At 40.5% G+C, this 13621-nt stretch overlaps 1 protein-coding gene across 1 annotated transcript in view; it reads left to right on the top strand.

Annotated features, from left to right (window-relative positions):
* Window positions 1–13621, top strand: part of brca2 (BRCA2 DNA repair associated) — a 129881-nt gene that overhangs the window by 89671 nt on the left and 26589 nt on the right. Inside the window, exons 20-22 of the mRNA XM_078545338.1 lie at window positions 2970–3117; window positions 8387–8508; window positions 11904–12102. Coding sequence (XP_078401464.1) covers window positions 2970–3117; window positions 8387–8508; window positions 11904–12102 — 469 coding nt within the window. The remainder of the gene's footprint in view (window positions 1–2969; window positions 3118–8386; window positions 8509–11903; window positions 12103–13621) is intronic.

Raw genomic sequence — 13621 nt, 5'->3', positions numbered from 1 at the left:
TGCCTTGATGTCAAGGGAAGTCACACTCCCCTTACCCATTGAATTCAACTCTTTTGTCCATGTTTACAATAAGGCTATAGGGAGGTCTGGAGCAGTGCCCCTGACAGTACCCAAGTTGAGCATTCCTGAGCAGGTTATTGTTGTGTAAGTACCGTTAGATAACACTGTCAACGGCACAGGCTTTGGGGAGTCAGGAGGTGAGTTGTTTGCCGCCGGATTCATAGCCGCTGACCTGCTCTCGTAGTTGCATTATTGATATGGCTAGTCCAGTTCAGTTTCTGGTCAATGGTAACCCCCAGGAGGATGTTAGTGGGGGGGGAATCAGTGATGGTAATGCCATTGAATGTCAAGGGGTGATGGTTAATTTCTCTGTCACTGTCTGGCATTTATGTGGTGCGAATGTTACTTGCCACTTGTCAGCCTAAGCCTGGATATTGTCCAGGTCTTGCTGCATTTGGACATGGACTGTTTCAGTATCTGAGGAGTCGCAAATGGTGGTGAACATTGTGCAATCATCGCGAACGTTCCCACTTCTGACCTTATGACGGAAGGAAGGCCATTGATGAAGCAGCTGAAGATGGTTTGGCCGAGGACACTACCCTGAGGAACCCCTGCAGTGATGTCCTTTAACTGAGATATTGACCTCTAACAACTGCAACCGTCTTTGTGCTAGGTATGACTCCAGACGGTGGAGACTTAACCTCCTGATTCTCATTGCTTTGATTTAAATTTTACTAGGATTCCATGATGCCATACTCATCATAGTCAAATCCTTCTTCAATGTCCAGGGATGTGACTCTCGCTTCACCTCACCTCTAGCTTCAGTTTTTCTGTCCATGTTTGAACCAATGTTGTAATGAAGTCTAGAGCTGAGTAATCCTGGCAAAATCTAAGCCGAGCATTGGTGAGCTGGTTGTTGATGTTTAAGTGTTGCTTGATAGCGCTGCTTCCATCAGTTTGCTAGGATTGAGAGTAGGCTGATGGGACTGTAATGGGCTAGATTGGGTAGAGGGACTGCTACTTCTGGAGCACAAGTTTCAGGATTCCAGGCAGGGTAATGTCAGAGTCCATGGCATTTGCTATATTCAGTGCACAATCATTTCTTAATGTCATTTGGAGTGAATCAAATTGGCCACAGACTAGCATTGGTTATGATGGGAATCTCCATTGGAAGACCAAGATGGATGATGTGTTTAGCACTTCTGGCTGAAAATGGTTGCCAACCCTGCAGCTTTGTCTTTTGCACTCACTTGGTAGACTATCCTTGTTGAGGATAAAGATGTTCATGGAGCCTGCTCTTTTTCTCATTAGTTGTTTAATTGTCCACAGCCATTCAGGACTGCATGTGGCAGGACTGCAGAGGTTTGATCTGATCCAATGAAACAATGATTGTTTGGCTCTGTAGCATATTTATTCCATTGTTAAGCATGCATGTAGTCCTGTGTTGTATCTTTACCAGGTTGGTACATCAATTTCAGGATGCCTGGTGTAGGTCCTGGCATGCTCTTCTACACTTCTCATTGAACAAAGATTGCCCACTGGCTTGATGGTAATGACTGAATGAGGAATATGCTGGACTGTGAGGTTACAGATTGTGTTTGAATATAATTCTGCTGCTGCTGATTAGTTCTGTGTAAGTTGCCTCCATAGTGACGTCAGACTTGGCTTGGGGTATGTGGAAATGTAAACATATTTATATTATCCTGATATGTAAACTTTTCTATCCACTTGGGATAGAAAATATACATTGCTTCTCATATTAAAAAATATATGTAGGAATGTACTTGGTACTGAAGCGACACTATGTAGATTTTCCTTATTTAAATGTTGTATTGCAGTATCTTTGAGCATGGCCATGAATTGCTTTATATTTTTATGCAATTTATTTGCAGAGTTGGAAATTGATGTGTACTTGGTGTACTTCAGTGTGTGCTGAATAAGTGATTAGTTTATTTCCACATGAGACAGGCACTGTAATATATTGTAATGGCAAGGCAAAGTGAAGATGAGTCATGGTACACAAGGCATGAAACTTGGGAGTTCAGTGCTGGCCAGAAAGTCAGGATGAAAAACCAACGAGGCGATTAGAAGTGTGTGTGATTAGGTGTTGCAAAGAGACGAGGTGCATTCACAAAGCTAATGGTGTGTCAAGCAGTGTATTTGTTTGAAAAAAGAAACCTGACAGAGAGAAAATAGGAGAAACCTCCTATAATCCAGATTCTTCCTCCAGCCCAAAGTTAAAATCAGGAAGAAATTCAAAGTCATAGAGAAACAAAGTTTGCCAGTATATCTGAACCCATTGGTAAAGTGAGTTAGGGTCTTGATTCAGATCAATCAATGTTGCAGTCGCAATCATTAAGTGGAGTTGGTCGTCAAAGTTCAGATTTGGCACAGTCAGAGATGCTGAGAGAGCAAAGTCAAGCTAATAGAAATGGAAGGAGATATGTAGACAGAAAGAGATAGAAAACAGATAGGTTAATTGAAAGCATGTGGGAAAAGGGAAGAAAGAAAGTTGTTCTTTTCAGTATTTCTTGTCAAATGATTGTTTTTATTAAATACATGCTGGGTGTTAAGGGAAAGCAATTTCTTTTACATCTGAATTACACTAATATCAGTCATATATGTTTTGGCTGTGATTACAGTAATAAGTTTGCAACCCGACCTGTTAAATTTTCAGGTATTGTTGATGTTGGTTTAGTCATATTGTATTCTGGGAACTTACATACATGCACCGTTTTACATTTTAATGTATGAGTTGCTTTATCAAGTGGGGAGGGAGTATAATTTTTTGTAATAGCCGAGCATTTTGTTTTCCTGTCCCGTCTGTTGCCCTCTCTGTTGGGGAGGTGTAAATTAAGTTAGTTCAATAATGGCTTTCTGCTGTGAATCCACAAAGTGAGTTCTTTTCAGTGCAATACGGAACACACATTGTATAGTTTGTATTTCTGATAAGAGATGTTTTTCTTCAGTGGATGGAAAAGAAACCCAATGGAATGTATGTATTCCGGAATGAACGGGCCGAAGAGCGAGAAGCTCAGATACACTATGAGAATCAACAGAGGAAGCTAGAAGTGTTATATGCTAAAATTGAAACCCAAATACAGGAACAATTTGGAGGTAATCACAAACTGCATTTCTAAATAGATATCCTTGAAAATAGCAAGCTATGTTTTAATCAATACTATGATTGTGGAGTTTTGTTCCACACTTGCTTTGATATTTCAAATTATTACAATTGGTGTAAAGAAATTAAATCAAAAATGTTTTTTATTTCGAAAGCGTCACATTTTCTGTATTATGTTTACATTTTTGAAGTTGTCATCTCTTATGTTGAGATAATAGACAATTGACATTCTACATAGGCCCATGTTTTTGTTTTTAGACTTGTAGCGTGGCAGTACTCCTGGTTAACCTGTGGGTTGGAGAACCATTGTGATATTTAGCTGGACCTGTGTCATTCTAAAGGCCATTGCTCAAGTATTTCCTTTAGGGAACATCCTCTTAAAATATTCTATTTTTTATTAATTTAAGGGATGTGGGTGTTGCTGGCGGGACCAGCATTGAGAAAGGTGACGGTGAGCATGTCCTTGAACTGCTGCAGTTCCATGAAGGTTCTCCCACAGTGCTGTCTCTTAGAGAGTTCCAGGATTTTAACTCAGTGGCAGTGAAGGAGCAATGATAACATTTCCACGTCAGGATGGTGTCTAACAGAGAGGGAAACTTTGAGGTAGTGGTGTATATGTGTGCTTGCTGTCCTTGCTTTGCTACGTAGTAGAGATTGCTGGTTTGAAAGGTGCTGCCGCAGAAGCAAGTTGATAAGTTGTTGCAGTGCGCCTTGTAGATGGTACACACTGCAACTATGGTGCGCCAATGAGAATGCATTTTTAACCTGGTAGATGGAGTGCCGATCAAGTGGGCTGCTATGGCCTGGATGGTGGTAAGCGTCTTGAGTATTTTTGAAGCTTCACTCATCTAGGCAAATGGAGGGTATTCCATTGCACTTCTGACTTGTGTCTTTAGATGCGAAAGGCTTTGGGAAGTCAGGAGGTGAGTCACATGCTACTGCCACTTAGGCAGTCACACCACTGATTTGGTCAGGGACAGAAGGATGTGACTGCAAGTGAAGCATGTAAGGGGACCCAGAGGGCAGGAGTGCAGGAGCCTTGACTTTTGCAATTGTCCAGTAGGTTTGAGGTGTTCTCAGCTTGCTTGGATGAGAGTCAGGGCTGCAGAGTGGATGAACAAACTGACCATGATGCCACAGTACAGAAAGCTTTTCAAGTGGGGGAAACAAAAAGGAATAGTAGTAGGGGAAAGTATTGTGAGGGGATTGACACTTCTGTGCAGCAAAGAGTGAGAGTCCAGACGGCTCTGTTGCCTGCCCAGTGCCAGGGTTCAGAAAATCTGCTCGGTTGGAGAGAGACTTGCAGTATGAAAGGGAGGATCCAGTTGTCATGGTCCAGGCACCAACGACATAGGTAGAGCTAGGAAAGAGTTCTGCATAGAGAATATGAGCTGCTAAATGAAAAGCAGAACATCAAAGGTAATAAACTCTGGATTATTACCTGAGCCACATGCAAATTGGCATAGGGTACAAAAAAATTAGCGCGATTAATACATGGCTGAAAAATTAGTGTGGGAGAAATGGGTTCTGGCTTGTGGGCCACTGGCACCAATACTGGGGAAAGTGGGGGCTGTACCGTTGGAATGGTCGACACTTGAGCCAAGCTGAGACCAGTGTTCTAGCGAGTCGCATAACTAGGGAAGCAGAGAGGACTTTAAACTAAATAGTGGAGGCAAGGCATCTAATTTGGGAAGTGTGGTAAAGAAAAGACGAGATATATTAATCTGGGAAATGATAAACAGATTGTGACAGGAAGGGACAGGGAGTACAAACCGACGAGTAAATCAGATAAGGCTAGAGGTTACAAAAACACTAAAACTCTATCTGAGGGCACATAGCATTCGAAACAAAACCTGAACTAATAGCTCAAATAGAAATAAATAAGTACGATCTGATACCCATTACAGAGATATGGCTGTAGGATGACATTGATTGGGGCCTGAATATTGAAGGGTACGTGACATTTAGAAAGGACAGGAAACTGGGAAAAGTTGGAGGGGCGGTTCTGTTAATTAGTGATGGTACTAGCACATTAGAGAGGGATGACGTAAGTTCAGGAAACCAGAATGTATAAATGGTTTGGGCAGAGATCAGAAATGATAAAGGCAAGAAGTTGTTTGTGGGAATGGTGCACAGGCCCCCTAACAGTAACCATACAGTAGGACAAGGTATAAAGGAAGAAATAATGAGAGGTTGTCAGAAAGGTACGGTGATAATCCTGAGGGATTTTAATCTGCATATAGTATGGGAAAATCAGATGGGCAAAGGTAGCCTAGATGAGGAATTCATATAATGTTTTCGGGATAGTTTCTTAGAACAGCATGTTCTGGCACTAACCAGAGAGCCGGCTACACTAGACCTGGTATTGTGCAACGTGATAGGATTAATTAATGACCACATAATGAAGGTGCCCCTAGGTAGCAGTGATCGTAATATGATTTTACTTTTAGTTTGAAGGAGAGAAGAGTGGGCCCAAGACTAGTATTTTAAACTTAAATAAGGGCAATTATGAGGACATGAAAGCACAGCTAGCTAAAGTGAACTAGTAAATTAGGTTAAGGGATAGGTCAATAGAGATGCAATGGTGGACATTTAAGGGAATGTTTCAGAATGCACAGAATAGATACATTCCAACGAGGAAGAAAATTCCATGGGGAGGACCAATCATCCATGGTTAACTAAAAAACTTAAAAATGGTATCAAACTTAAAGAAAAAGCGTATAATTACGCAAAGATGGGTGGCAGGTTAGAAGATTGGGCAGAATATAAAGAACAGCAAAGAATGACTAAGATTAATAAAGATGGGGAAAAAGTAGAGTACTAGAGAAAGCTAACTAGAAATATAAAGACCGATAGAGAATCTATAGATGTTTAAAAAGAAAAGTTAACAGTGAGCGTTGCTCCTGTAGAAAGTTAGTCTGGGAAATTTTGCATTGGTCTTTACTATAGAGGATACAGGAATACAAGTAACATCCCAGAAATAATTGTAAATCGGATGTGGCACTGAGAAAATTTTTGGAGCTGCAGGCTGATAGGTCCCTGAGTCCTGATGGACTTCATCCTCGGGCCTTAAAACAAGTGGCTAGTGAGACAGTTGGTGCGTTGGTTTTAATCTTCTAAAATTCCCTAGATTTGGGGAAGGCTCCATTAGATTGGAAAATAGCGAATGTAACACTTTATTCAAAAAGAGAGGGAGACAGAAAGCAGGAAACTACAATCCAGTTAGCTTAACATCTGTCCTAGGGAAAATGTTAGAAGCAATTATTAAAGACATTATAGCAGGGCACTTGGAAAAATTTAGGGTAATCAGGCAAAGCCAACTTGGTTTTGTGAAAAGGAAATCATGTTTAACCAGTTTAATGGAGTTCTTTGAAGAAGTAACAGACGTGGATAATGGAGAACTAGTGGAGATGGTGACATCATGGTAATATCATTGGACTAGTAATCCGAGGCCCAGGCTAATGCTCTGGGGACATGGGTTCAAATCCCATCACAGCAGCTAGTGGAATTTAAATTCAATTAATAAAATCTGGAATTTAAAGCTATCTTCAATTGTCATAAAATCTATCTGGTTTGCTAATGTCCTTTAGATGTAAATAAAGGAAATCTGCCATCCTTGCCTGGTCTGACCTACATGTGTCTCTAGACCCACAGCAATGTGTTTGACTCTTAACTGCCCTCTGAAATGCCTAGCAAGCCACTCAAATCAAGCACAATTGGGGAGTTTTTTTTAATTCATTCATGGGATGTGGGCTTCGCTGGCTGGGCCAGCATTTATTGCCTATCCATTTATTGCACTTGAGAAGGTTGTGGTGAACTGCCACCTTGAACTGCTGCGGTCCATGTGGTGTAGGTACACCCACAATGCTGTTAGGGAGTTCCAGGATTTTGACCCAGCAGCAGTGGAGGAATGGGGATATATTTCCAAGTCAGGGTGGTGAGAGACTTGGAGGGGAACTTCCAGGTGGTGATGTTCCCATCTATCTGCTGCTCTTGCCCTTTTAGATGATAGTATTCATGGGTTTGGAAGGTGCTTTTGAAGAAGCCTTACTAAGTTCCTGCAGTGCATCTTGTAGATGACACACACTGCTGCTACTGTGCATCGGTGGTGGAGGGAGTGAATGTTTGTGGATGTGGTGCCAGGCAAACAAGCTGCTTTGTCCTGGATAGTGTCAAGCTTCTTGAGTGTTGTAGGAGCTGCACTCATCCAGGCAAGTGGGGAGTAATCCATCACACTCCTGACTTGTGCCTTGTAGATGGTGGACAGACTTTGGGGAGTCAGGAGGTGAGTTACTCGTCTCAGGATTCCTAGCCTCTGACCTGCTCTTGTAGCCACAGTATTTATATGGCTAGTCCAGTTCAGTTTCTGGTCAATGGTAACCCCCAGGATGTTGATAATGGGGGTTCATTGATGGTAATGCCATTGAACATCAAGAGGCAACGGCTGGATATTCTTTTGTTGGAGATGGTCATTGCCTGAATGTTACTTGCCACTTGTCAGTCCAAGCTTGGATATTGTCCAGGTCTTTCTGCATTTGGACATGGACTGCTTCAATAGCTGAGGAGTCACGAATGGTGCTGAATATTGAGCAATCATCAGCGAACATCTCTACTTCTGATGAGAAATTTTTTTTAGGGGTAGTGAATCTTTGGAACTCTTCCTCAAAAGATAATAGAAGCAGTGTCTTTGAATATTTTAAATATAGAGGCAGATTCTTGATAAGCAAGGGGATGAAAGGCTATCAGGAATAGGTGGGACATTACAATCAGATCAGCCATGATCTCATTGAATGGTGGAGCAGGCTCAAAGGGCCAAGTGGCCACCTGCTGCCCCTAATTCATATGTTAATCCCCAACTTCTGATCTGCCCTTATAACCACAATGTTTATAGAGTTAGCCCTGTTAAGATTCTGGTCAATAGTGGCCCTCAGGTGTTTATGGTCAGCAGTTTGATGATGGTCATGCTCATGAATGTTAGGGGAAAGTGCATAGTCGATAGAAGAAAATTTAGATAATGGTCGCTACTTGAAGTAGATGAGCAGAGAGACTGAAGTTCAAATACACAGATCTTTTAAAAGATCCGATGAAAGGTCATCGACCTGAAATACTAACTGTTTCTCTCCCCACGGGTGCTGCTTGACATAAGTATTTCCAGTGTTTTCTGTTCGATTATTTTGTTGTTGCTGTGTAGCTACTAAGATGTGATTTTTAAAGAATAAAAATAAGTAATGAATTAAATGAGTAAAATGCCTTGTTTTGAAGTTGACAGAAAGAAAAAGAGAGAACACAAAATACAGAAATTAAGTGACCAACAGATCATGATGCTCCAGGATGGTATAGATTTGTATGAGGCAATTCAAAATTCTTCAGATCCATCTGTTGAGGTAACTAAATGTGCACTTTACCTATCCTAAATGTTTTTTTTTGGATATATACAAGATTCCCTCCTGTAATCAGTGTTCTGGAATGTTGTTTTGATGTTTAGAATCTAGTTTAGACCACTGCTCAGGAGCCCGCTGTGGGAAAATGGATGAAATAGCTGCAACCTTAGATCAATTAGAACCTGCTTATTATTGGAAGGTTGTCCAGATTGGCAGCTGTGTAGTTCAGCTGCTTGGAGAGAGACCACTTTATTTTAAAGTCAGGAAGAAATAGAAGCAAGTTACACATAATCCTATCCTCTTTATTTTATTTTTAAAATATTATATAGATGTGTTTTAGGAGTAGGCCATTGAGCTGCTGAAGCCTGTCATGGCTGATCTACAGCCTAACTCTCTATACCCATCCATGCCCTGTATTCCTTAACACCTCTGTCAAAAATTTATCAATATTGAATTTAAAATTAAGTTATCCTTGGCCGAATCATCATCAGCTTCATCAATGACATTCCCTCCATCATAAAGCCGGAACTGGGGATGTTTGCCGATAATTGCAGTGTTCAGTTCCATTTTCAATGCCTCATAATGAAGCAGTCCAGATATTTTTGTAGTGTATTTTAGCTGTATTTCCAGTAAGAATGAGAAGCAGTATGGAAATACTTAATATTTCACCAATTAACTACTAATTTATAAGAAATTGTTTCTCTATTTTAAGAATTGTGCTAGAACTGGAGATCACTGAAGAAATTTGAAATGACAACAGCTGGAGATCACGTAATAAACAAAATTTTGAAGTTTTGGAGCAAGATAAGAGTAGGCTAGGGCCTGGGGTTATAAGGCAAAGAAAGAGAGCAAATACAATTCAAGTATGTACAACCAGAGGTGTTGTGTGTCCTGATATTTGTCTACCTCCATGCATAGCCTTTACTTGTCCTGACTGGTAAAAGCCTACTTGTTGTTGAATGGGTACAGCACATGAGGCCATTCAGTCCACTGAGTCTGTGCTGGCCCTCTGAAAGAGCAATTCCCCTTGTGCCACTCCCCGTCTTTTTCCTTTTACAACTAATGACCCAATTTCCTTTTGAAAGCCTCAACTGACCCTGCATCTATCTCACACTCAGTGCATTCCAGATCTGAACCACTCGCTGTATGAAAAAGCTTTTCCTCATGTTGCCATTGCTTCTTTTGCCAATTACCTTAAACTTGTGCCCTCAGGTTCTTGATCCTTTCACCAATGGGAATAGTTTCTCCCTATTTAGGTCCCTCATGATTTCCACATCCACCCTGTCAAGACCCCTCAGGATCTTCTATATTTCAATCAATCACGGTTTAAAAATAAAATCTGTCCATCAAGACAGATGAGGAGAAATTTTTTGAGGGTAGTGAGTTTTTGGAACTCTCTTCATCAAAAGGTGGTGGAAGCAGAGTCTTTTAATGTTTTCAAGGCAGAGGTAGATAGAATCCTGATAGGAGGTGCAAGGTTAGTGGGGGAAGGTGGGAACATGGAATTGAGGTTACAATCAGATCAGTCTTGACCCTATTGAATGGCAGAGCAGGCACGAGGGGCTGATTGGCCTACTCCTAATCCATATATACGTACATATGTTCATCTGATTTTGAATACCTCTTATCAAATCTCCTCTCAACTTTCTTTTCTCCAAGGAAATAGCCTCAGCTTCTCCAGTATTTCTAAGTAACTGAAGTTTATCATCCTTGGAACCATTCTTTTGAATCTTTTCTGCACCGCCTCTAATGCCTTTACATCCTTCCTAAATCGTGGTCCCCAGAACTGGATGCAACACTCCATTTGAGGCTGAACCAGTGTTTTATACTGGTTTAACATAACTTCCTTGTTTTTGTACTTTAAGCCCTTGTTGATAAAGCCCAGGATGCTGTATGCTTTGTGCATGTATACATTGAAGTCCCTCTGTTCCTGCAACCTCTTTAGAATTGTACCCTTTGTTTTATGTTCTGTGCTTTTGTTGTTCTTACCGAAATGAATCACTTCACACTTCTCTACAGTAAATTTCTTTACCACCTGTCCACCCAGTTTACCAACCTATGTCCTTTCGAAGTTCTACACTATCCTCATCGTTGTTCACAATGGAGTCAAGTTTTGTATAATCCACAAAGTTTGAAATTGTGCCCTGTACACCAAGGTCTAGACCCTTTAATATACATAAGGAAGAGCAGGGGTCCGAACGCCAATCCCTGGGGAACTCTCAATAAACCACCTTCCAGTCGGAGGAACAACCGTTCACCACTACTCTTTGTTTCCTGTCACTCAGCCAATTCCGTATCCATGTTGCATTCTGTCCCTTTCATTCCATGAGCTCTCACTTTGCTCACAAGTATGTTATGTGGCATATTATCAAATGCCTTTTGAAAGTCCACATATACCACAGCAACAGCATTACCCTTATCAACCCTTTCTGTTAACTCAACAAAACATTCAAGTAAGTTAGTTGGGCATGATTTTCCCCGAACAAATCCATGCTAGCTTTCCTTAATTAACCAGCATTTGCCTATTAAATAACTATTAATTTTTGCCCCAACTAAGAGCTTAACCACTATTGAAGTGAAACTGACTGTTCGTAGTTACTAGACTTATTACATCCATGTTCAAAAAAAGATGTAAAGATATTTGCAATTCTCCAGTGCTCTGACACCATCATTGCATCGAGGATGATTGGAAAATTATGGCCAGTGCCTCAGCAATTTTCGTTCACACTTCCTTCATTATCCTTGGATGAATTTGATCCAGCTCAGGTGCTTTATCAACTTTATGTACAGACAGCCTATTCTATACCTCCTCCTTTATCAACTTGCGCTTAGACTACATATTTGTTACATAGATTGTTGGACATCTCCAGCACCCCTTGTAACATTTTGAATCTAATGATGTGGGTATCAAGTGTTGTGTGTGTTGTCCAGGGTATGATCCAGTATGGGATTATAGGATATCCTAGATGTCAGGGATAAGTTTGCATTTACACCCCACCACCCCAACAAACACACTCCCTCCCACCCTGTTTCTCTGGGGATGGGAATGCCAAAGATATGCATGTTGTTGTGATAACCCTTGTTGTTAATCATCTGTTTTTGTATCCACCTCTTTGTTTTATTATTAGGGTTTGATTGGAATGAGGTTTCTATGCCCTGTATCTAGGCTAGTATCCATTATTTCCAAACAGTGCTCCACTTGTGTATGTGCAGCATGGAATTCACAGATTTCCATTCCTACTGTACTGGGGGCATTTATCAACATGCCCAGCTTTTCAGTCTGGGTATGCAGGTCCACATAGCTGAGGATTCATTACCTGGATTCTTCTGGAGTTCTATGGGTATACCGTTCTTCCATAGAAGAATGAATATGTAACATAAGTTGTGTTACCTTGTAGGCCTATTTGAACGAACGACAGTTGAAAGCTCTGAATAATTACAGACAATTGTTGAAGGAACAAAAACATATCCAGATTGAAGCAGAGTTCAGAAGAGCATTAGAAGGTGATCAGAGTGAAAATAGCTACACAAAAAGGGATGTTACACCTGTGTGGAAACTGCGCATTGTGGACTACAAAAGTCAGGACCGTAATGCAGGCAAGTATTGGATACAAATGTTAATCAATGTTTATCTAATTTACAGTAAGGAAATAATTGAATCCACTATTGAGCTGTTCAAGTAAAATTTGATTATGTAGCACTTGACTTGGAATTTGATGAGCACCTACATTCCAGTGATCCCTGCGCTAGTGTCAACACAAGCTATCTACTTCAAGCTCACAATAAGGGGTGCTATTTGTCCTGATGTTTCTCTGGCTCCAATTCTTCTTTAGAAAACAACCCGTAAAAGAGTACATTACAATATATTGGGTAATAGTTTGCTTGCAAACAATTTTAAATCAAGTATTCAACTTTCAGCAACAGCAGCTTGCATTTATAGCGCCTTTGACATAACAAAAAGTCCCAGGGTGTTTCACGGGAGTATTAAAAAGTAAGATTTGACAGTGACATCATATTAAGGTGATGTTAGGGCAGGTGTCCAATAGCTTGGTCAAAGAGACAAGTTTTAAGGGGGAAAGAGAGATGGAGAGGTTTGGAGGTGGATTAAGGTATTGCTTAACCAGGAACCAGTAAAGGTCAGCAAGCATTGAGATGGTTTGTGAACTGGGCATGGACAGCAGATTTTTAGATAACCTCAACTTTATAGAGGGTAGAATATAGGAGCCAGGTCAAAATATGTTATAACTGTTTTTATTTTCCAAACATAAGTGGTGCCTGTAGCTGAACAATGCTTATAATGGTTGCCCAATTGTTGGTTTTACATTTTTTTGAATGATCCTTGCAAATAACATTATTAATGCAAATTTCCTGCAGCATTGATCACAGGAGGTCAGATTACATGTTTTATACGAACCAGAGTATTAAACCAAGCAATGCATAACATAACATCTACTATTAAAGTAATTCTGTGGCTGTTTTAAGGCCACACAAAGTTTTAGTGCTGTTAAGTAGATATTATGTTGCCATGCTCTTCATGCCACAACTCTAGCTTTTTAGTATAACTGATTTTGTGAAGCCACTTGGGCTACAAACATTCTGGCTCAATTGTCAAATGCTTGTTTCCATACTGGTTTTTAAAATGTTACTCAGCTGTGTTAGACCTTTGTGCTAGATATATTATTTATATTATGCAAGGATTTATGAGCGCATATTTTCAGGTTGCCATTCTTCCTGTACCTTTTTCGAGGTACAAAATAATTTATTTAAAAAATAATAGAAAAGGTTTTTTTTTGGTCCTGGGTTTTCTACCCTTGGGATGGAGCCAGAGGCCTGCATACTATACACAGAAAAACCTTTGCCCTCTGTTTGGCCTTTGGGTGTATCATTTTAGATATTAGTAATTACCCTCTATTTCATAAGATAAAAGGAATAGGAGCAGGAGCAGGCCAGAATATTGATGTAGACCCTTGAGTGTGTTGATGACTACGTACCCTCTAAACACGCTATCCAGTTCTAACTTTTGGTATGCATGGCTCATGTCCAGTTTGGTATAGGATTCGCCTCCAGCTAGCTTTGCGTATAAGTCGTCAATCCTCGGGATAGGATATTTACCTAG

Source organism: Cetorhinus maximus, chromosome 7, assembly GCF_964194155.1.
Source record: "Cetorhinus maximus chromosome 7, sCetMax3.hap1.1, whole genome shotgun sequence".
Lineage (NCBI taxonomy): Eukaryota > Metazoa > Chordata > Chondrichthyes > Lamniformes > Cetorhinidae > Cetorhinus > Cetorhinus maximus.
Note: the sequence above shows the minus strand (reverse complement) of the source record. Positions and strands in the feature narration are given on the sequence as shown.